This window comes from Schistocerca gregaria, chromosome 1 (genome assembly GCF_023897955.1).
Source record: "Schistocerca gregaria isolate iqSchGreg1 chromosome 1, iqSchGreg1.2, whole genome shotgun sequence".
Classification (NCBI taxonomy): domain Eukaryota; kingdom Metazoa; phylum Arthropoda; class Insecta; order Orthoptera; family Acrididae; genus Schistocerca; species Schistocerca gregaria.
In genome coordinates, this window is record NC_064920.1 from 525,703,617 (window position 1) to 525,729,625 (window position 26,009).

The 26,009-nt window shown below is 41.2% G+C and overlaps 1 protein-coding gene across 1 annotated transcript in view; it reads left to right on the plus strand.

Moving 5' to 3' along the window:
- The window catches only part of LOC126358119 (odorant receptor 43a-like), a 79,980-nt gene that overhangs the window by 30,638 nt on the left and 23,333 nt on the right, over window positions 1-26,009 (plus strand). Inside the window, exons 3-4 of the mRNA XM_050007526.1 lie at window positions 4,350-4,801; window positions 7,533-7,632. Of these exons, the coding sequence (XP_049863483.1) occupies window positions 4,350-4,801; window positions 7,533-7,632 (552 nt within the window). The remainder of the gene's footprint in view (window positions 1-4,349; window positions 4,802-7,532; window positions 7,633-26,009) is intronic.

Sequence of the window (26,009 nt, forward strand, 5' to 3'; positions counted from 1 at the left end):
TTTACAATAAAAGACACCATAAATGAAAACATAGAGTATTTATACTGTATTAGGGTGATACAAAAAGGTACGGCCAAACTTTCAGGAAACATTCCTCACACACAAATAAAGAAAAGATGTTATGTGGACATGTGTCCGCAACCGCTTAATTTCCATGTTAGAGCTCATTTTAGTTTCGTCAGTATGTACTGTACTTCCTCGATTCACCGCCAGTTGGCCCAATTGAAGGAAGGTAATGTTCACTTCGGTGCTTGTGTTGACATGCGACTCATTGCTCTACAGTACTAGCATCTAGCACATCAGTACGTAGCATCAACAGGTTAGTGTTCATCACCGACGTGGTTTTGCAGCCAGTGCAATGTTTACAAATGCGGTGTTGGCAGATGCCCATCTGATGTATGGATTAGCACGGGGCAATAGCCGTGGCGCGGTACGTTTGTATCGAGACAGATTTCCAGAACGAAGGTGTTCCGGCAGGAAGACGTTCGAAGCAATTGATCGGCTTCTTAGGGAGCACAGAACATTCCAGCCTATGACTCGCGACTGGGTAAGATCTAGAACGACGAGGACACCTGCAGTGGTCGAGGCAATTCTTCATGCAGTTGACGATAATCCTAATGTCAGCGTCAGAGAAATTGCTGCTGTACAAGGTAACGTTGACCACGTCACTGTATGGAGAGTGCTACGGGAGAACCAGTTGTTTCCGTTCCATGTACAGCGTGTGCCTGCACTATCAGCAGCTGATTGGCCTCCACGGGTACACTTCTGCGAATGGTTCATCCAACAATGTGTCAATGCTCATTTCAGTGCAAATGTTCTCTTTACGGATGAGGCTTCATTCCAACGTGATAAAATTGTAAATTTTCACAATCAACAAGTGTGGGCTGACGAGAATCTTCACGCAATTGTGCAATCACGTCATCAACACAGATTTTCTGTGAACGTTTGGGCAGGCATTGTTGGTGATGTCTTGATTGGGCCCCATATTCTTCCACCTACGCTCAATGGAGCACGTTATCATGATTTCATACGGGATACTCTACCTGTGCTGCTAGAACATGTGGTTCATGCACGATGGAGCTCCTGCACATTTCAGTCGAAGTGTTCGTACGCTTCTCAACAACAGATTTGGTGATCGATGGATTGGTAGAGGCGGACCAATTCCATGGCCTCCACGCTCTCCTGGCCTCAACCCTCTTGACTTTCATTTATGGGGGCATTTGAAAGCTCTTGTCTACGCAACTCCGGTACCAAATGTAGAGACTATTCGTGTTCGTATTGTGGACAGCTGTGACACAATACGCCATTCTCCAGGGCTGCATCAGCGCATCAGGGATTCCCTGCGACGGAGGGTGGATGCATGTATCCTCGCTAACGGAGGACATTTTGAACATTTCCTGTAACAAAGTGTTTGAAGTCACGCTGGTACGTTCTGTTGCTGTGTGTTTCCATTCCATGATTAATGTGATTTGAAGACAAGTAATAAAATGAGCTCTAACATGGAAAGTAAGCGTTTCCGGACATGTCAACATAACATTTTTTTTTTTTCTTTGTGCGTGAGGAATGTTTCCTGAATGTTTGGCCGTACCGTTTTGTAACAACCTGTATAAGTGTGGTGTCTGTTGTGTAGGACATCTCCACATAAAAGACACCACAAGTATATACATCTGTAGGCATGACTGCCTTGATAAATTCGTTTTGGATGCGCTACAGGGTCCGAGACTCATGTGGGAATACAGGACTCGCTGCTATCAAGTAAGTGAGTGGACTGTGGGTTTTACTAATGTGTGACAAGCTGAGAATTTAGGTCGAATGGGAAGCGTATCCTGATGGCCAAGGCAGTTACGGCAACTACTCCTGTTAAGCGACAGTTCAGGGTTCGAGTGATTTTTGTGATTTTGCCTTACGGTATGCGGTACCCGTACATCCGATTTACGAACCTTCTCCACTGCACGTAAATGTCGCATGATGGTGGAATGATTGCAGTCCATCACAAATTTTTATCTTTAACCGTCGAATTATTTCGATGCTGACTGAGGCTGGAGTCGGTCTCTCCTCTCAAACGTAAACTGTTCACATCAAATAACAATTTCAGGAAATTAGAAACGTGATATTTCAAAACATTAAATCTTCCACGTGAATAGAGGTTGAATTTTCTGGTGAATTTTAACTTGTACATCGAAACTAAATGTTTACCTTGGCACATGTTGTAAGTTCCCGTTTCATATCATTGCTGGTGGGTGTCACTTTGATGCAGCTTGCTCACCCGCTCGCTTACAGGATTCACTTTGTTGAACAACCTCTCAACGAGGCGGAGCATCAGGGAAATGACAGCTGCTTGTAAGAGTATTTCTTGACAGTGAGATACCTCAGCGAAGCGTCTGCCGTGAGGAGCCCACACTCTGTACCATTAGCCTCCAAGGTTGCATGATCTCACAGTATCTAATATTTTTGTGGGTTTCTGAAGAAGACACCGTTTCATTCCAAAAGCTTTGGGAAAATTGCGACGATTCAAAGCGGGAGTAGCGGACAAAATTCCAAACGCGATCTTGTGGTATGTCACGGGTTTGACTGACCTTGAGGTTTATCGTTTTATAATGCATCCGGTGTAGGGCGCACGGCATTATTGAGACGCAACTGAAAACTTCGATCCTAAACGTACTTGCTAAATATACCACAGTGACATATGTACATGAATGCAAAAGATATCGTCTTGTGTTAGACTGGTGCAGAAGTTCATTACGGTTTTCCTTAAGTTTAACAAACACATCAGCTACGCGTAACGTTGAGAGACCTCAGGCATCAATAACTGATTATACTTCACTATTTACAAAAGCTATTAACGCTAAGGTAGCTTTTAGATTCGAGACTGCAGAAACCACCTGATTTTGAGGCAAATAACTCGTCGAGCCGTAGGTGCAAAGCTGAAAATCTGAAGGCGCAAGAGCAGGTGAATAAAGTTGGTGACGAATGATTTCTCAACCGAACTCCTGTATAATGCTTTTTATCAGTCCAGCAGAATGCGAGCTGGCCGTACCATGCAGTAACATCACATCACAAAGTCTTCCTAGTCGGTGTTCTTGGATCGCGTCAGCATGGTGTTTCAGTTGTTGACAGTAAATCTCAACAGTGATGGCTACACCTTTTGAGATCAATTCGTAGTACGCCACACCGTCGCTGCTTCACCAGCTGCATAACTTTATCTTCTGTGGAGCCGCGCATGTCTTAGCATGGGGAGTTTCTATGTTTGGGCCCAAACACTCCTTTCGTTTCCTTATGTTTGCATAACGTCTCCATTTTTCGGCACCACTAAAATTACAGGATAGAAATGGTCAGTGTTGTTCACGACCCAATTGATGATAAGCAAGCAGATGTGCATAAGTGGCCAGTACAGATTTTTGTGATTTTGGCTTACAGCATGCGGTACCCCGGCACCCGATTTTTGAACCTTCACCATCGCACCTAAATATGGCACGACGGTTGAATGGAATGATCATAGTTCATCACGTTTGCCAGTTCCTGGGCTCAATGACACGGATAATTGTTGATTAATGCGATTAAACGATCTTCATCTAACCCCGACAGGACTTCCTCAACGTGCAGAGTCACTAATGTCAAAATGATCCTCCTTAAAATGAGAAAACCGTTTTCTTGTTGTGCTCGGTCCGTTGGCATAATCCTCATACACAACGCAAATGTTTCTAGGTGTCTCCGCAACTGTCACCCTTCTATTGAACTCAGAAAATTATGTCGTAAATTTTCCGTTTTCTCTACTTGTCACTCCGTTCTCTGGCGTCCAACTGACAATATGTAAACTCAAATAGCAGCAGTGAAACACAAATAAATAATGACAATCGATAAATAAACCAATAGCAAACATGGAAAAGAAAAGACTACGAAGTTAGGCACCAGACTAATACTATCAATTCCTTATTTTGAAAGTACATTTCTAATTCCAGGGGTCTGTTAAATCCAAAAAAAATGGCTCTGAGCACTATGGGACTTAACATCTGTGGTCATCAGTCCCCTAGAACTTAGAACTAATTAACCCTAACTAACCTAAGGACATCACACACATCCATGCCCGAGGCAGGATTCGAACCTGCGACCGTAGAAGTCGCGCGGTTCCAGACTGAGCGCCTGAACCGCTAGACCACCGCGGCCGGCTGTTAAATCCATCCCACTTTTTTACGTCCGTTAAAATAGACGCCTTTGTCTTGTGAAATCGGATGAATCTGTTTGAAAGAGCCTGTATTCGTCCCAGGATGATGTTATTGTTGTGAACAGGCTATAAACGGCAGGCTGCAGTGTAGTTCAGCCAGAGACGTAAGACACTTGTTTGTCCGCAGGTGGCGCTGCTGCAGGGCCTCGCCGCGTGGTTCTCCACGCCTCTACTGGCGCGCGCGTTCCTCACCTCAGATGAGGACTCACTTGAATCTGCTCGCCAGCTCCCAGTGCCCTTCTGGTTTCCTGGGAACATGTACTTGTCACCCACGTACGAAATACTCTACATCAGTCAAGCTTTCTGTCAGCTAGTAGTGACTCAGTCTGCGACTTGCGTTGACGCCTTTTTCATCCACATAATGCTGGTGGTGGCAGCTGAGCTAGAAGTTCTGAACGAAAACATTACAGCTATGCAGACGCTTCGTATTAAGCTTCAAGGAACGGAATATCAGGAGCACAATCTTAGGATTGTAGCTAAGCATGGAGAACCAACTGCGTACGTGGCATCACAGTGCACCCCAGACGAAATGTACCTGCAAATGGTGAAGAATATTCAGCATCATTACGTAATTCTCAGGTAAGCAATAGCAGTTCCAGGGATAATGACACGCACTGCATTCGATATACTTCATCGCACAAGTCTAGCTTTCAGTTTACTTTTAATGTTATCACAACCTATACATCTGCTAGCAGGTATGATATAAGGTATGTTTGGGAAACCTTCATTTTTATGAATAACGTAGATTGTGCTCCGAATACTAAGACTATACTGGTACTGCTGCAACACAATAGAGAAACTACAGTGTGTTGTTAATTAAAGTTCCAGTTTCAAAACCCTGTAGAATTGCGGAAGCGTCATGGAAGAAAAAACTACTAACGAAAATCTTACTAACTGGTGACACTGAAAGCTTCTTAACGTAAATGGGGCAGCTACGAAAGACAGATGAAAGACAGTGCCATGGCTATATTTAGAGCTGCGCTTGTATCATCTGCACTCTTCAATATGCATGACTGCACAAGTTTGGTAGTCAACAGTTGTGCACCGTTAGCTAGGTAATGGGAAAATTCAGTTTTTAATCGTCCTGGGGCAAAATCCGCATAACAAGCAGACAGCGGTTTCTAAATGTCACGAGACTGCCATAAGATATATTCAATATGCTGACCACCGTTTTCAGCTACACGTTATAATTCGCAAACAGCATGTTCCACAACAGACAGGAGTGTCTCGGAGGTCACGTTAGGAATACATTGCGTAATGCGTACCTTCAATTAAGATATGTTCTTAACGGACACACTAAACAAAACGTCTTTGGGATAATCGCTCAGCCGGAAGTCAAGCGGATTAAGATCAGGTTATCTGGATTGCCAGGCGGTAGGGAAATAACGGCTGATAATTCTAGCATTTTCGAAATGCGTCTGCAGCAGCCGCGTCACCGGCTGTGCAATGAGCGGAGAAGCGCCATGCTGCATAAAAATTATCCTACCTACACATCTAAAAAGTTGCAGAATTGGAATGACATTGGTGCGAGAAAGACTCTCATAGCGTTTACCAGTGATGGAATAGGTAACAGGTAACAAGCACTACGATAAACGATGCCGTCAACCAGCGCCACACAGTCAACTGTGGAGAATGATGTGCCGGTGGACGTGCGTGCGGGTTTTCCATTGCCCACAGTGTGCAATTCTGCATATTGACATGTCTCTGGAAATGGGCCTATAGTCTGTCCACATAATGTCCCATGACCATTCATTGCCCACTGCCATGCGGGCAAGAAATACCTGAGCGGACGTTTCTCTTGTTGGCACGTCAACAAGTACATGAATGATTTTGAGTCGATAGCAATGTAGGATGTTTCGCGGGATTTTATGCACCGTGCTCGCATCCATTTCCAGTGTTCGGGCAGTTTTCCGTGCACTGTATGTTTGCACCCCACCGCTCCACCCCTCCTGTAACGCTGTGGCCCCATCCTTGACAGAGTCGGATCAAGTACATTTCTCTCTCTGCCACATTGCACTTCCAAAGAAGCTGTCTTTTCGAATTTCTCCAGACCCCTATCAGACGTTGGACCAATGTTTTTTTTTATTGCATATCATCGAGTGTGTGGCCTTTCTGCTGGGCTACTGGCGCACAGTCAACGTTCTTGTAAAAGAGTTTTACCAGCAGCGCACTATCCTTCATGGAGACACTCACGTTGGGCGTCTCGGACGCAAACTGAGGAGAGTCTGTGTGATGCGCGTCTATTGTTGTGCACATTATGACGTTAAAGCGCCATCTACTTATGTCAAATGTTTGTTCATTGTTTTTGTTCTGTGACGTTTCCCCTGGCGTCAATATTATGCTGTTCAAATTTTATGATGATACCGCCAAATGCGTTCTTCGTTTCGTTTTCGAAAACCAAACAAGAGAACGATACAAAAACGCGACATTGAACGGTAGTAAGGATCGAACCCGAGCTGAAGGCTGAGCACTCTCATGCGTTATCATCTACGTTATGAGAACAACTGAAACTAATTTTATCTGGAGGGCCACTTGAATATGAGCGTTCAGCTGCCTGACTGGCTAACTTCAATGCAAATTAACTCGGAAACAGAGCAAACAGTTATTTCTCAGCACAACCTACCCTGCATCACTCTTACGAGCTTCTCAGGCTGTTTCTGACTACCTTGTGTAGTTCATATACAGTGTACCTCGCAAAGAGCAAAATAAAGTTATATTTCTACCGATGCTATAAAAGGGATTTCACATGTGAGTTTCTCACCTGTTTCCACTCATAATTCTCTTTGTGATTAATAAATGGGAATTAATTCAAAAACGAGCATTACAACATGACAGTACATCAATACAGTGTATCAAATTTCCTTACACCCGATTACTTTGGTCCATATTCCTGCATTTTCACGACACTCTGTATGCGTAGTTTGCCTCAAGACACAGCTCTTAATCCCTCTACCACGAATAAGTACCATGCAGTAATGAAAATTGGAGAATTTACTTTTGCGAAGCAGAGATCCAGTCGAAGCAGCCTCAGTCGCATTATAAGAAAAGAGACATTACCCAAAATAAAATTACTACTATCGCAGTCACAGACTTCCATTGCTGGACGTTCCTCGCGCAAGCGTTTAAAACCGGTTAAATTTTTTGAGTATAACACAATATACAGTATACGTCAATATACTGTAATTACTATTATCTAGCACGGTTTCAGTTACCATCTTTGATCACTGTTATATGCACTACTTCCAAGAAAACTGAAATCTTGTAATGTTTTACTTCATAAATAATGGCAGTGTTCTGTATTTTTTTACAGATCCGTCTCCCTCTTGCAGAGAATAATGAATGTATCGATTTTCATCCTTCTTTTTGTCAACATGGCGGACTTGTGTTCCTGTATATTTGTTTCCGCTGTGGTGAGTAATGCTCTAGTTTCTTGTCCTATTAAGACTCGACTGATGTTGTACGCGAACCGTCTAAAACATTTTTGTGGCTTCAAAATTGATTTACTGACTTACCCTGAAAACTATAGTAAGAGGTCGTATAATTAAGAAATGCAAACATTTATACTAATATCTGAATATTGTACAATCATGTTAAAACACATACAGGGTGACAATTTCTGAACTACGTGAAATAAAATCATTTTAATTTCTGAACGGATTGCGTTAGGACGTTCAAACTGCATGGTTAGCCGCAGGGCATGACGGAAATTAGTATGCGCTATATGGTTTAGTTTATCGACGAAGCCCACTTTCAATTGGATGGGTTCGTCAATAAGCAAGATTGGCCCATCTGGGACACTGAGCATTCCGCGATCGAAAAGTCTCCTCACTCTCAACAGGTGACTGTGTGGTGTGCAATGTCCAGTCACCGATTAATCGATATGGTTTTCTTGATGGCACGATGACTACCGAATGGTACGTGAAGATTGTGGAAGATGATTTCTTCCCCATTATCCAAAGTGACCCTTATTTCGACAAGGTGTGGTTCATGCAAGATAGAGCTCGACCCCATCGAAGCAGGAGAGTGTTTGATGTCCAGGAGGAGCAGTTTGGGGACCGAATTCTGGCTCTGGGGTACCCAGAAGCTACTGGCATGGATCTCAAATGGCCGCCTTATTCTCCGGATCTGAACACATGTGACTTCTTTTTGTGGAGCTACGTTAAAGACTAGATGTACAACAATAGCCCAAAAACCATTACTGAGCTGAAAACAGCGATTCAGGAGGTCATCTACAGCATGGAGGTTCCAACACTTCAGCGGGTCATGCAGAATTTCGCTATTCGTCTGCACCTCATCATCGCCAATGATGGCAGGTATATCGATCATGTCATAACCTAAATACGAATGTCTGTAGTGACCTTTACATCTTGAATAAAGTGTATGCACGCCATACTTTGTAAGCAATTTACGTTTTTTTCATATAGTTCGATAACTGTCACCCTGTACCTAGGATTGAGTAAACATATTTGAGGCTCAAATAACTAGAAATAACTTCAGGACTACACTTCATCTAAAAATAATTTTAAAGAAAGACATTGGATAAAAAAAATGTGAAAAGTAAATAAGAGAGTGCAGAATATCATGTTCCAAACGAACCTGTGGGTCTCTGCTAGATCTGTTTCTACAGTTCATATTTGCATTACCATGATGTAATGTAATTCAAACTGCATATGCCAAAGCAGCTAGTAAAATGTTCAAGTGTGTGTGAATTCTTAAGGGACCAAACTGTTGAGATCATCGGTCCCTAGACTTACACAGTACTTATCCTAACTTAAATTAACTTACGCTAAGGACAACACACAGAGCCATGCCCGAGGGAGGACTCGAACCTCCGGAAGGAGGGGCCACTCAGTTCGTGACATTGAAACGTCCCCTTAGAAAAATTATACAAGACTGTGCTTAAACTGACACACAATATTTTTAGCGCAACGCAATCTGACTTCCAAAAATCCCTACAAGAGAATGGCCCTGACTAACATTAACCTATACGTTTCACAAATCACTTACCTCACAAAAATCTTCGTTACTCAAGCTACTGCAATACAGCGAGCGCCAGTACTGCCAGGTAAATAAAAGATTCAAACTACTGAAGGCACTAACCACTGATAGGCATAGTTAGCAAATGAAAGATTTTAATAGAGAACAAACAATGTATTTACCTCACTAGTCATAATATATATAGCAGTTCATGACACCAATTCTTACAAATTTCAAAACTCCGCCATCTCTCTCCCCACGTCCACCACTGCTGGCGGCTCACCTCCAACTGCGCAACGCTACGCGCTGTTAGCATCCAGCTGCCTCTACTCAACACTACAATGGCAGACAACAATGCAAACTAAACACACACTGCGCACAGCACAGCCAGTGATTTTTCATACCGAGCGCTAAGCGGCGTTACCAATAAGAAAACCTAAACAGCCTACTTACAACATGGCGCTTCCAACCGCGTGGCCACTCCGTGCCGCACAGCTGGTTATACGCAAGAAAATATTAAACACACACAGTATTACGTATGGTTGAAACTTAAGATGCCGTGACATGCCTCACAACCACTTCTTCCGGCTTATGCAAGGATAGGCATTTTCTTCCTGCTAACGCTATTACGCTGTACAGATACACTGTGCCGAATATTTGAGCAAGGATAGTCAGTTTTGTGTTGATTTTTTTACCGAGAATTTTTTTTCTGTGTTACGTGACTTCAGAACAGTAATACAAGATTTTCTAGTGTAATATTTGTTGGCGAGGCTAGATGATTAACACCGATTGAGTTGATACATGAGCAACTGCGAACATCGCTATGAGAGGTTCGGTGTTCCATGTAATCACATGCGCAATTGCGTGGGAACTGTAAGTTTGAAAGTTAACTGAGTAAGGGTGTTGACCTTTAAGGAAATAGATTCCACGACCACCTTTTTTGTTTACTTAATTATTTATTCATCCTTAGACCATTCACTGCAACATTATCTGACATGCTAGACACATTACAGAAATAATATACACGTACACGAAACAAACGCAGAAAATAATGTGATTAAGCGAGGATTGGGAAGAAAGTCAACGATCGACTTAACGATGGAATCTTCCCTGCATTCACCTTAGAAACTTGGGTAATCATGGAGAATCCAAGTCAGGATCCCCTGACTATGTTCAAACCACATTCCTCCCGAATGCGAGTCCAGTTCATTAACACTACCTTAATCACCGCGCTCGGTGTATGACTTGAAAAGGAAACCACATATAACTGGTCTACAAGGAGCTTACATCAAGCACAAGAAATATAATCAATGATACAACTAGAACCTGTAACTTCATTGTATTAAACTTACGAAAAATATAAGCATATCAAAACATTACATTACACGTTTAAAAATTACAAAGCAACGAACAACTGACAGCAGCATACCCCTCAAGTTTTATTGTACATGGTTCCCTTCTCAGAGGACGTACATTCACTCTATCTGAAGCCGAGGAAACAGGAAAACAACAGTGTAGGTGTTACATCTGTTAACAGATTAAAAGTATTCAACAGTAAACGGTGGCCTATTATTTATCTAAGCTAACATATTCATTGACCCTATACAAACATTTCTCAGTAAGAAATTATTTTAAATCTGCTGTAAAAGTGGGTTCCTCCTCCAACCTCTTCATTTATGTTGGCACACACAATACAAAATACGACCAAAGTGGCTATCATTTCTTTGAGTACGAGTTGTTTTGCACGCTATACATAGTAGACCCACAGTTGTGAGTGTTATAGCGATGATAGTTGTTATTAATTTCCAGGTCTCCAAGATTAACTTTTGTCCTTAACATACATTTGTGTACCCATAAGGAGGGCACCGAAACCACTCGTAGCTCTTTAAATAGGGACTTGCGACGAACCCTTGTCAGTGTCAGAAGATTCTAATAGTCCTTTTCTTTAAAGTAAAAATTTCATTTAATCGAGAAATAGTTTTACCATAAAAAACTATTCCACAAGCTGCGAAGGACTGGAAGTAACCAAAGTAACCTATTCTAGTGCCTACTGAGGTGCAGACGTTAGAAGTCATTCTCAGAGCCAAATATGCAGAACAGCGTCTCTGGGTGAGTTTCGTTACATCGTCTTTCCAGTTTGTCTTCATCAACAAACATACCTTAAGCTTCTTTGCGTCGTACACCCATCTCCGCTCAATACCAGCTGGAGATTCATTTTTACAAACTAAATGTATTTTTTTTTCTTCATGTAAGATCCTGCCTGTTGACAGTGCACCATGAATGCAGTGACTCTAGGATTTGGCCAGTTATTGTAACCAGAGATTCCTTAGCATGTCACGATTAGTATCGTCCGCAAACAAAATGATCTTAATTGCAGATTGCTCAAGTCCCTCTATTTGTTGTATGGGGCGTAACACACTATCCTGTGATACATCTGTTTCAGATTTCTTTGTGTGAGATATAAAACTAGTTTATGATTTAAATGAGTTGAAGTAAGTTCTACAACTTATGATCCATTGTGCAAATGTGATTGAAAACTCTACCGAAAGGCTTATAAAGCTTTGAATTAACTCCAACAACACTATTGTTGTTATCTAGGTTTCTAATTACTTCATCCATGTAAGCCATCGTTGCTGTTACTATACTTCTACCTGATAGAAAGTAACGTTGGTTACTACTCCGTAGCACATGATCGTTTCAGTAATTAGTGATACGTGTCGATAATTTTTAGCCTTATGCATATGAACACTATTAAATAAATATACCAATTTCCAATTTTTTAATTTGTAAAGGAACACTCCTTCAGTGAATGATAAATTAATAATGTGTTCCAAGAGTTTTCCAATTTGTGAAGCAGAATGAATTATAAATGGCACTGGTACTTCAAATACTCAGGCAAACATTTTGTATTTGAGGCTTCTAGTCACCTTAACCGGTTTACAGTACTTAAGTTTATCCAGATCTACGAAATTTAAGCTCAGTGGATGGGAAGAATTTATACAGAATTCATATTTATAATTTTTCAAGTCTTGTTTTGCCAATATTAATGTTATCACCATTTGTAAATGTGTTTCTTGTTCTTCTTGACTCTTCCCTCTTACACTTCCTACACAGAATTTCATTTATTTACCAACCGTCTGAATTTGCTGTCTTTCCAAGCAGTTTTACCTTTCAGGTTACCTGTCGATATATTTTCTTATAAGTCTTTATATATTGTATAAACTGTGGAATTGTAGAACTTTTTGAGAACTTGAGGTTTTAGCGTGATGCATGAAACACGCACATCTGACCTAATTCAGGCACTAGAATAAGTGAACCAACAACAATGGGCTCCGGTCAATTCCTCCTGAAAAACGTTTCAAAAATATTGTTGAATACTGAAGAAGAAGTATAGTAAGCTTTGTTGGTACATCAATGTGAAACCACTTCCAACCCCGGTTCTTGCTATAAACAAAAAGTCAATTCCTTTCTTCCATAGGTACATCTGGAATTTTAAAAATAAGGGCATTACGATTAGATAGCTCTAAGTAAGTATTAATATATTCTATTTATGTGGTGTCCACATTTCGAAACGTGTTGCCCATAAGACGTTTCGTACTCTTTATATGATCAAGCTGTACGAAACGGCATGAGGTAGCTTTTCTGTTGAAAAATTATTGACAGGGTTAATACTGAAGCGACTCACCGACAATTGTAGCTGCTGTTCTAGTAAACAAAATGTCCAGCAGAGATTCCAAATTATTAATGAAAGTGTATTATCGAACTACGTGACACGTATAGTGCTATAATTATTACATTACCAAAGTCGCCCATACGATAATTTGTAGAGACGCGAAGGAAGGGGGGGGGGGGGGAATAGACATGGGACTGTGGCGTAATTTTAATATTTTAGAAGAAGAACTGTAAAAAAGTTACAATTCCAACCTTGTTGAGAGGCTACGTAATGCCGTCTTTTGAGTCATTTTCTTGAAGAAAAACATCTGAATAAATTATTCATTTTTTCCTCCCTCTCAGTGCTAGGTCGGTAGCCACCGCTCCCTCTTGCCCAGACTTGGTCGACCTTTTTTTTACCCACCTCCCCAAGCAATTGAACAGCAGGAACTACAAAACGAAACTCAAAACTTCAGTCTCACATCCTTTCATATTCAGCATCAATTTTAAGAAAAATACGGAAACCTCGACTTCAGGTATTCTTCCTACAGAAATGACTGGCAAGGCTATTTTGCTTAATGTTAACAATACCTAATTCAAAATCCTTGCATCAGTGCTGCAAAAGGTACATATAGTCAATATTCGTATCGTGAACTGCTTATTCAACACATTTATTTCTCAACTCTGCTTGTTACAAGTTAAAAAATGAAAACCTCTAGGACAGAGATTGGTAACACAGTTGCAGTTGTTATCATCCCACTTAGTAAATGAATCGACTTCATTTACTTCCGGTTCGGTGGACGTGGAAGAATTATGGGCAAATTTTAAACACATTGTAAATCACGCATTGGAGAAGTATGTGCCGGAAAGTGGGTTACGGACGGAAAACAACCACCGTGGTTTAACAGCGCAATTCGGAGAATGCTCAGGAAGGAAAGACAGTTGCATTCGCTGTACAAGGAAGATCGGGAGAACGAGGACAGGCAAAAGTTACTAGAGATTCGTGTTGCTGTAAAAAGAGCGATACGCGAAGCATTCAACCACTACCACCGTCATACCTTAGCAAAAGATCTTGCTGAAAACCCAAGGAAATTCTGGTCTTACGTAAAATCGGTAAGCGGGTCGCATGCTTCCATCCAGTCACTCACTGATCAGTCTGGCCTGGTAACGAAGACAGCAAAACGAAAGCTGAAATTATAAATTAAGCATTTGAGAAATCTTTCACGCAGGAGGATCGAACAAACATACCGACGTTTGAGTCTCGTACAGATTCCCGTATGGAGGACATAGACATCCCTGGGGTTGCGAAGCAGCTGAATGGGTTGAAAATAAATAAATCACCAGGTCCTGGTGGGATTCCAACTCGGTTTTACAGAGAGTACTCTACTGCATTGGCTCCTTACTTAGCTTGCATTTATCACGAATCTCTTGCCCAGCGTAAAGTCCTGAGCGATTGGAAAAAAGCGCAGGTGACGCCTGTATATAAGAAGGGTAAAAGGACGGATCCTCAAAATTACATACCAATATCGTTAACATCAGTTTGTTGCAGGATTCTCGAACATATTCTCAGTTCGAATATAATAAATTTCCTTGAGACAGAGAAGTTGCTGTCCATGCATCAGCACGGGTTTAGAAAGCATCGCTCCTGCGAAAAGCAACTCGCCCTTTTTTCACATGATATCTAGCGAACCATGAATGAAGGGTATCAGACGGATGCCATATTCCTTGACTTCCGGAAAGCGTTTGACTCGGTGCCCCACTGCAGACTCCTAACTAACGTACGAGCATATGGGATTGGTTCTCAAATAAGTGAGTGGCTCGAAGGTTTCTTAAGTAATAGAACGCAGTACGTTGTCCACGATGGTGAGTGTTCATCGGAGGTGAGAGTATCATCTGGAGGGCCCCAGGGAAGTGTGGCAGGTCCTCTGTTGTTTTCTATCTACATAAATCTTTCTATCTTTTGGATAGAGTGGATAGCAGTGTGCGGCTGTTTGCTGATGATGCTGTGGTGTACGGAAAGGTGTTGTCGCTGAGTGGCTTTAGGAGGATACAAGATGACTTGGACAGGATTTGTGATTGGTGTAAGGAATGGCAGATAACTCTAAATATAGGTAAATGTAAATTAATGCAGATGAATAGGAAAAAGAATCCCGTAATATTTGAATACTCCATTAGTAGTGTAGCGCTTGACACAGTCACGTCGATTAAATATTTGGGCGTAACATTACAGGGCGATATGAAGTGGGACAAGCATGTAATGGCAGTTATGGGGAAGGCAAATAGTCGTCTTCGGTTCATTGGTATAATTTTTTGGAAGATGTGGTTCATCTGTAAAGGAGCCCGCTGATAAAACACTAGTACGACCTATTCTTGAATACTTCTCGAGCGTTTGGGATCCTTATCAGGTTGGATTGAGGGAGGACATAGAAGCAGTTCAGAGGCTGGTTGCTAGATTTGTTACTGGTAGGTTTGATCATCACGCGAGTGTTACAGAAATACTTCAGGAACTCGGGTGGGAGTCTCTGGAGGGAAGGAGGCGTTCTTTTCGTGAATCGACACTCAGGAAATTTAGAGAACCAGCATTTGAGGCTGACTGCTATACAGTTTTACTGCCGCCAACTTATATTTCGCAGAAATACCACAAAGATAAGATAGTAGAGATTAGTGCTCGTACAGAGCCATATAGGCAGTCATTTTTCCCTCGTTCTGTTTGAGAGTAGAACAGGAAGAGAAGATTCTAGTTGTGGTACGAGGTACCCCCCGCCACGCACCGTATGGTGGATTGCAGAGTATGTTTGTAGATTTAGATGTAGAGTAGATATTGATTTCTTACGGGGTACCAAAAATCGTTAAGCACTGTAGGTCTCCACTTTGGCTCCATTGTAATACCCATTGAAGCAGCTACAATTCAGCAGCTCCCTCTCGTACCATGCAAGTTGGTCCTTCATACTTTGACAATGTCCTATATCCTGTCCCTTCTTCTTGTCAGTGTTTTCAATGTGGTCCTTTCTTCGTCGTTTCTGCATAGAACGTCCTAATTGCTTGTCTTATTAGTCCACCTGATTTTCAAAGTTCTTCTGCAGCGCCATATCTCAGACGCTTCGGTTCTCATCTGTTCTAGTCTGTTCCTTGATTCACTGTCATACAATTATATGCTCCAAACGTACATTGTCAGAAATTTCTTCCTCAAATTAAGGCCTATGTGTGACACTAGTAGACGTATTTCGGTTATGAACGCCATCATTGCCTTGCTAGCCTTCTTTTTATGTCCTTTATTCGACCATAATGGGTTATTTTGGTTCCAAGCTACCAGATTTCCTGAACTTCGTAGCCACTAAGTTGCATGTAAATTTTCTCACTGTTCTAATGTCAGCGACTTCTCAATAATTTTGTTTTTTCCGCTTTACTCTTCATCCATATTCCTCATTCAGCGGACTGTTCATTCCATTCAACAGAACCTCTAATTCTCCTTCACTGTCATCAAGGGTAGCAGTGTCAGCAGTGGAAATAATCGTTGATATCCTTTGATAGCTTTCCTTCCTGTATTTTAATCGCACTTTAGAACTTCTCTCTTTTTTCACCATTGATTCTTCGATGTATAGGTATAACAGTATGGGTGCAAGATCGCATCCCTCTCTTACACTTTTTTTTAAAAATCTGAACACTTCATCCTTGGTCTTCCAGTCTTACCATTACAGTGTTGTCTTTTGGTTCTTGTACATATTGTGTATCGCCTGATCTCAAACGGTTCAAATGGCTCTGAACAGTATGGGACTTAACATCTGTGGTCATCAGTGCCGTAGAACTTAGAACTACTTAAACCTAACTAACCTAAGCACATCACACACACCCATGCCCGAGACAGGATTCGAACCTGCGACCGTAACAGTCGCGCAGTTCCGGACTGAGCGCCTAGAACCGCTAGACCACCGCGGCCGGCTATCGCCTGCCTTTCCCTGTAGCTTACTCCAGTTTTCCACAGAAACTCGAACATCTTCCACCGTTTCACAATATCTAAAGCCGGAGATAACTTCAGTAGAAATTTTTTCGAAGAACGTGACAGTGTTCCGAAAGGATAGGCTAAACACAGTTGGTGGTGGCGTGCTGGTTGCTGTTAGAAGTAGTTCATCCTGTCGCGAAATTTAAGTAGATAGTTCCTGTGGGTGAGTATGGGCAGAAGTCATTCTTCACAACAGGGATGAAATAACTACTGGATCCTTTTACTGACCTCCCAATTAAGATGATACAATTGCTGAAAGATTCAAAGAAAACTAGAGTTTGGTTTCAAACACGTACCCGACTCACACAATTATAGTTAGTTCTGAGTTTAAGTTACCCTCGATATGTTGGCGAAAATACATGTTTAATTCTGGAGGTACTCATAAAACATCACCCGAAATTGTGCTAAACGTATTCCCTGAAAATTATTATGAGCAGTTTGTTTGTGAGCCCACGCGAATAGTAAATGGTTGTGAAAATTCACTTGACCTCCTAACAACAAATAATCCTGAGTTAATAACGAGCCTTAAAACGGGTACAGGGATTAGTGAACACAGGGTTGTCGTAGAGAGATTGAATACTGTAACCCCCAAATCCTCCAAAAATAACCAAAAAATGTATGTATTCAAAAAATCTGAAAAAATTCACTTGACGCCATCCTGAGAGACAATCCCCACTCCTTCCAAATTAACAGTGTGAGTGAAGACCACATGTGGCTTGAATTCAAAGGAATTGAGAGATCTGTACCAAGTAAAACAATAAACAACGGAAATAATCCCCCATGGTACACAAAACGGGTCAGAGTATTGATACAGGATCAACGGGAAAAGCATACCGAATTTAAACGGACGCAAAATCTCCATGTACAATAGCTCGAAATTTAGCGCGGTCTTCAACGCAAGATGCTTCTAATAGTTTCCACACCAAAATTTTGTCTGGAAACCAGGCAGAAAATCCAAAGAGCTTCCAGTAATATGAAGTACGCTAGCGGCAAGACACACTCAGTGCCTTCTCTGTGCGATATCAATAGAGATACTATCGAAGAGAGTGCTGCCAAAGCAGCGTTGCTATACACAGCCTTAAGAAATGCATTTTCAAAACAAGATGAAGTAAATACTCCAGAATTTGAATCAAGAGCAGCGGCCAAAATCAGTAACTATTACTGACCTTAAGACTTATCTTAGAAGAAAGATTAAGAAAAGGGAAACCTACGTTTCTAGCATTTGTAGACTTGGAGAAAGCTTTTGACAATGTTGACTGGAACACTCTCAAATTCTGAAGGTGGCAGGGGTAAAGTACAGGGAGCAAAAGGCTATTTACAATTTGTACAGAAACCAGATGGCAGTCATAAGAGTCGAGGGGCATGAAAGGGAAGCAGTGGTTGGGAAAGCAGTGAGACAGGGTTGTAGCCTCTCCCCGATGTTGTTCAATCTATATATTGAGCAAGCAGTAAAGGAAACAAAAGAAAAATTTGGAGTAGGTATTAAAATCCATGGAGAAGAAGTAAAAACTTTGAGGTTCGCCGATTACATTGTAATTCTGTCAGAGACAGCAAAGGATCTGGAAGAGCAGTTGAACGGAATGGACAGTATCTTGAAAGGAGGATATAAGATGAACATCAACAAAGGCAAAACGAGGATAATGGAATGTAGTCAAATTAAATCGGGTGATGCTGAGGGAATTAGATTAGGAAATGAGACACTTACAGTAGTAAATGAATTTTGCTATTTGGGGAGCAAAATAACTGATGATGGTCGAAGTAGAGAGGATATATATTGTAGACTGGCAATGGCAAGGAAAGCGTTTCTAAAGAAGAGAAATTTGTTAACATCGAGTATAGATTTATGTATCAGGAAGTCGTTTCTGAAAGTATTTGTATGGAGTGTAGCCATGTATGGAAGTGAAACATGGACGATAACTAGTTTGCACAAGAAGAGAATAGAAGCTTTCGAAATGTGGTGTTACAGAAGAATGCTGAAGATAAGGTGGATAGATCACGTAACTAATGAGCAGGTATTGAATAGGATTGGGGAGAAGAGAAGTTTGTGGCACAACTTGACTAGAAGAAGGGATCGGTTGGTAGGACATGTTTTGAGGCATCAAGGGATCACAAATTTAGCATTGGAGGGCAGCGTGGAGGGTAAAAGTCGTAGAGGCAGACCAAGAGATGAATACACTAAGCAGATTCAGAAGGATGTAGGTTGCAGTAGGTACTGGGAGACGAAGAAGCTTGCACAGGACGGAGTAGCATGGAGAGCTGCATCAAACCAGTCTCAGGACTGAAGATCACAACAACAACAACAACAACAGCAGAAGTAGATATCCTCGGAAAAGTGATGCAACTTAAGTCACTTAATAAAAGCAAGTCTTCTGGTTTAGAGTGTACACCAATTAGGTTCCTTTCAGAGTATGCTGATGCAACAGCTCCATACATTTAAATCGTATACAACCGGTCTCTCGACGTATGATCCCTACCCAAAGATTAGAAAGTTGTAAACCTCACACCAATATTCAAGAAACGTAGTCTGAGTAATCTACTGAATTACAAGCCCATGTCATTGAAGTTGATATGCATCAGGATTTTGGCACATATATTGTGTTCGATCATTATGAATTACCTCGAAGGGAACGGTTTATTGACAAGCAGTCAACACGGATTTAGAAAACGTCGTTCTTCTGAAACACAACTAGCTCTTTACTCGCACAGAGTGTTGAATCAAATTGATTCCGTATTTCCGTGTTTCCGGAAGGCTTTTGGCACTGTGCCATACAAGTATCATTTAGAGAAATTGCGTGCTTATGGAATAGCGTCTAAGTAACGTGACTGGATTCGTGATTTCCTCCTCGAGAGATCACAGTTCGTAGAAACTGACGAAAAGTCATCGAGTAAAACGGAAGTGAATTCAGGCGTTCCACAGGGTAGTGTTATAGACTCTCTGCTGTTCCTTCTCCGTATAAAGGATGTAGGAGACAATCCGAATTGCCGTCTTAGGTTGTTTGCAGATAATGCTGTCGTTTAACGTCTAGTTCATTCATCAGACGATCAAAACAAATTGCAAAACGATTTAGAAAAGGTATATATAAGGAGCGAAAACTGGCAAATGACCCTAAATAACGGAAAGTGTGAGGTCATCCACACGAGTTTGAAAAGGTATCCGTTAAACTTCGATTTCACGACAAAACATGCAAAACCAAAAGTCGTAAATTCGACTAAATACCTAGGAATTACAATGACGAACAACTTAAATTAGAAGGAACACATATAAAATGCTGTGGGGAAGGTTAACATAAGACTGCGTTTTATCGGCAGGACACTTAGCAAATGCCACAGATTTACTAAGATTGCCTACACTACGCTTGTCTACATCTGCATGTACGTGGATACTCTGAAAATCACATTTAAGTGCCTGGCAGAGGGTTCATCGAACAACCTCCCACAGTTTTCTGTTAGTCCAATCTCGTACAGCGCGGAAAAAACGAAGACCTGTATCTTTCCGTACGAGCTCTGATTTCAACGTAAAGTTCTCTTTTAGAATACTGTTGCGCGGTGTTGGATCATTGCCAGATAGGATTGACGGAGTACATCAAAAAAGCTTAAAGAAGGTCATCATATTTTGTATTATCGCCAAATAGGGGAGAGAGTCTCACTAAATTTCAATGACCAGCTTTCTTCTCAGAATGTGAACATATTTCGTTGAAGCCTACCTAACAGGACGAAACGATCACCATGGTAAAATATAGGAAATCAGAGGTTCTGCGGAAAGATATATAAGTGTTTGTTCTTTCCGCGCACCATACGAGATTGGAATAACCGAGAATTGTGAAGATGGATCGATGAACCATCTACCGGGCACTTGAATATGATTTGTAGAGTATTCATATAGATGTAGACGTATCTAATGCGTTTCTAGATCGACAGATCCTAAGAGTTTGTCTTGATTTTGTCGTCAGCCTTGTCTCCATTACCAAGTGCAAAGTTAGAACTGTCTCTCTGGTGTCTTCACCTTTACTAAATCCCTAACTAATCGTCATCCAACTGATCCTCAGTGTTCTTTTTCATTCTCCTGTATACTGTTCCTGTCAGTAACGAGGTGTTAAGCTGGCAATGCAATGGTTATCGCATCTATCTGTCCTTGATAACTTCGGAATTCTATAGATGCTATGATTGCGAATGTCCGATGACACGTCGGCAGTCGCATACATCATACATGTTCATGTCATAAATTTACGACATAATGACTTGTATGTTGTTACGCTTAAGACCATTTGGAGCCATATAGGTCACTCAAAGATAGGAATTCAAAGACAAAATGCAGATAGTAAGCAAAAGTGATAGCATTTAGGTTACCGGAGCTAAAGAGTAACACTATAGCCCTGCAAATTGCAGAGGGACAGGTGTCACTTTAGAGAATTAACTGGTAATTCCATACACCGGCTAGACGCTGTTGTAAGGAGTCAGAGGAGAAGACGGCCACAAAAAGGTACGTCTCAGCAGAGGCATCAAACTTTATACTTGCTCCTAAGAACTGCAACGTCGTTGGGTTTACACAGAAAAGTGTGCCACTACAGCAGTCCTCACTCACATAAGTACTGAGAACTGCAACAAGTGATTTAAGACACGGTCCCTACCTACCGCGTTGGAGAAGGGGAGGAGTTTAAATGTGGCTGACCAGAGGTGCGCTGGAGGTGCAGAGCGACTCTTAAGACTGGCCACAGCTTGTTAAGCACCGGTGGATTGGTGTGTGTGTGCGCCTCCACTACTCTTTAATTTTTTTTTTTTTTTTTTTTTTTTTTTTTTTTTTTTTTTTTTTTTTTTTTTTTTTTTTTTTAATTCAGAGAGTTCCCTGTCAGATCGTTGGGACGCCGACTATGCGCTGCTCTCAAGTTTGTACTTAACATGCTGCTAGTGTTCACGACTTCTGTTAGCGCTCACCTCCGTGGATTCAGACACTGACTATTGTAGTGCAACCAACTGCCTCGTTTGCTTCCTCTAATGTTGAGAGGCTGTCTTCAGTGCAGTACTTAGCCTGATCACTAGTAGGTAGTGTTAATCAGACCCCTGAATTCCGGGAGTCTCCTGCTGCAAGCATCCTGTCGATTCGCAAAATCCTCACCTCTCGTAGGTGCCCTGTGACGTGTTTGGCGCTGATCCAAGTTATCAGCCAGCCTCTGTGGGAATTTGTCTTTCGCAAAATCCTCAGCTCTCGTAGGTGCCCTGTGACGTGTTTGGCGCTGATCCAAGTTATCAGCCAGCCTCTGTGGGAATTTGTCTTTTTTACATTTGCTCCTCACCGGTCAGAAATTACAGACTGAACTCAAACCCCCTGTCTTCCTTCTATCCTTCTATCCCATTGCCCAATGATTTTAGAAATTAATATACAATATAATCTATCCCTTCTATTTTATTTGATCTCAAATTTTAGAAAGTATTTTTAAATTTTCACTCTAATACTGGATCACCTATGTCTTCCTTATCGACTCCACTTTCTTCTTCGATCAAGTCATCAAACAAGTCCTCCCGCTGATAGAGGCTGTGCTTTCTCCTCTGCTTTTAACAATAGAAGTCGCAATGCACTCTTAGTGTTACCACCCTCAATTTTCATTTCACCGAAGATTGTCTTGACTATTCTGCATGGTGAGCCAGTACTTCCGACGATCATTTCCTTTTCAGTTTTTCCACGTCTCTCCTGCAGCCTTTCCACAGCTGCCCTACACTTTCTGTTCATTTTATTCCTAACGGATTTGTATTGATGTGTTCTTGTCTTTCTCTCAAAATTTCTGGTTCTCTCTTCATTCATCGATCAATTTAAGTATCTCATCTGTCACTCAAGGTTTCTTGGCGTTAACTTCATTATACCTGTGACTGATTGTTGAGCATGTATGATGCTCCTTTTTGGAGATTTCCACTGTTTTCCAACAAAGCTGCCTATAGTGCTATCCCATTTGCAGTATTCACAACCTTAGGAACTTCAAACGTGTCTCATTATTTCTGGCTACTTCTTTCCTCACAGAAATTTCTTCACGTTTCTCTTAGACCTCAGTCTACTATTCATTATTAGTACATCATGAGAAGAGTCTATGTCTGCTGCTGGGCATGGCTTGCAGTCTAATATCTGATTTCGGAATCTTTCTGTGACCATAATGTAATACAGCTAGAACGTTCCCATGTCTCCTGGTCTTTTGCAGGTATACATCCGCCTCTTGTGGTACTTCGCTAGAACCAAATGAAACTTATTGCTTAACTCCATTATTCATTGTCCACTCTTACTCCCACAGGCCTGCCGGCATTCTCCCATAACCCTCTCTTCTATTCATTCCCTTCTAACCCTGTTCCAGTTCTCTACGATTATTAGATTTTCCTTTCCATTCACATATTAAATTATCCGTTCAACCTCCTCATAGAATTTCCCTATCCATTCACCTTCTGCTTGCGGCTTCGGCATATATACTTCAGCTAACGTTGTCAGCGTTGATTTGCTGTAGAATCTCTCTAGAACAATCATTGTATGGAAACGTCCTCAATAGCTCACTCTCTGCCCCCTTTCCTACTTTCCTACTCATAACGAATACTACTCCCGTTTTACAATTTTTTTCGGTTTGCACCGCTCTTGTTTCACCAGGAATCATTTTATTTCCACTGTACTTCACTCATTTTCGCTTTACTCTGATTGAGCCGTCGCATTTCCCTTTTCAGATTTTCTAGCTTTCCTATTACATTCAGATTTATAACATTCCTATCACAAGGGAAATAGGGTTCCCTGAACTTTTGTCACTTTCTCCGTTCTGTATGGCAAGACCGTTGGCGGAGCGAAGGTAATTTCTTATGCCACCAATCTGATTGTTTTTATTCAAAATTTAAGCATTCGTAGCATTCAGACGTGGTGTCCATAGTGTTTCAATTGGTAATCACTGACGCGGCGTCTATACCATCATTTTGAAATATGAACTTACTTTTCGGTATATTTGTCATTTGAATCTTATTTATACTATGCTAAACCTACACACTGCAAGAAAAGTCGTTTATCTCTTAAATGACGACCAGTTTTAATTATTAATCAGTTATGTATCATCTACAAGACATTTATAAAATTAACACATAAAGAAAGCATATGAAATTTTACCACAACATATTTACCTTTTGTTGAGATAACAATTTATCAACTTATAATCTAGTTTTTTTTAATTCTATAGGGTCAGTTTTTACACCGTGTACAAACTCTAGGGGTTAATCGATGAGAGAATACGGAACAAAAAAGATCCATGATACAGATGTTTTGTTCAATCATACACTGTTACAGAGACTGCGCTACTGCGCTAGCCTTAACTGTGTCATGCGTTTGCCTCTGTGTGTAGGTAAGCCTTTAGTTCAAGGTCGCATTTGCCCCAGAAAGTACTTTCCATTCCCACTAAATTGTCCTAAATGTCTTACGAGAAAATTGTGCTGAGGAACTAGTCAGAGAACCGACTTCTGCAAATAACATATTAGATTTCCTGATCATCAACAGGCCTAAACTTTTCTACTCATGCCAGTCAGATTAGAACAGGGAATCACTGAACAATAAGCTGTTACAGCGTCTTTGAATACGGCTGTAATTACCTAACTAACGAAACGTAATAAGTTATTAGTGTTTAGCAGGAGCGACAAAAAACATATTTGAGGTTACCAGAGCGGTCACGATGAAAAATTCATCTTCTGTTTCGTAAATGTCAGATATCAATGGTATGTGTCGCAAAAGTTTTTCAGGGATAGAAAAGACACGACCGGATTCTACAGCCAAATTAAAAAGCTGCCACGAAAGTAAAGAGTGCTTCAAGGCAAATTTGAACATAGTCAAAACCTCACAGAGAAATAAAACACCGAACAAAAGCAAAAGTAGCGTAAGGATTGATACGTGTAAAGGTAACCTAACCTAACCTAACATATTTAAAGTAAAATTCTGTCCACTGAAGTAACAGGAAGATCCGAAAGCTTTTGGTCTTAAGTTAAATCAGTGAACGGATCGAAGCCATCTGTCCAGACACTCTGTGACCATGTCATCGAAACAGATAATGACAAGGTGAAGACTGGAATACTAAACGCCTTTTCCCAAAACTATTTTACTTGAAATCGTCGCATTAATGGTGTGATTACATCGAAATATATGACCACGAAATAGAAAAGCAAATTAAATCGCTCAGTAGAGGAAAGGCCATTGAAACTGAAGGGGTAACAAAACAACTGTACATAGAGTATGCAAAAGAATTTGCTCCTCTTCTAGCAGCTGTGTGACTTAGATCTCTGGAGGAGATACGGATTCCAAGTGACTGGAAAAAAGCCGGGTCATTCTCGTTTTAAAGAAGGGTCGTCAAAAATAAACGAAAAATAATAAGCCTGCATCTTTAACATCTATCTGTTGCAGAATTCTGAAACATTCTGGAGACAGAAAAGCTTCTGTAACAACGACCGTTTGAAATCCAGCATTTGCCTTACAGTTAAAGCAAACATTACAAATACTTTCGCCAGTATCGGAGGACTGAACTTTTTTTTAATTTGTTTGTGGGACGTAATGTCGGGAATCTATAACGGGAAGGTCTAGAATTTTTATGACTCTCTTTCTGTGTACACCGATGACTGTCTCACATGCATTGCAATGTATCTGATGGCGGGTGTGGAGGTTACATTTATATCTTTTCAAAGCCTTCATTGCAGGTCATCTTGTCTTTACCGGGATAAAGGAATACAATCTAACGAAATACTGAAATACTGTATCTCTTTCTTATAGGGCCAGCGGTAATATTCTACTTGTGTAAGGTGCCTAAAACTCCGTTAAAGGAGAAACTCTTTAGCAATTTAATTCTTATTCCGTGTTAGGTGAGGCTGGTGACACTAACTGTATTTTCATTACAAGTTAATACACTCCTGGAAATTGAAATAAGAACACCGTGAATTCATTGTCCCAGGAAGGAGAAACTTTATTGACACATTCCTGGGGTCAGATACATCACATGATCACACTGACAGAACCACAGGCACATAGACACAGGGAACAGAGCATGCACAATGTCGGCACAAGTACAGTGTATATCCACCTTTCGCAGCAATGCAGGCTGCTATTCTCCCATGGAGACGATCGTAGAGATGCTGGATGTAGTCCTGTGGAACGGCTTGCCATGCCATTTC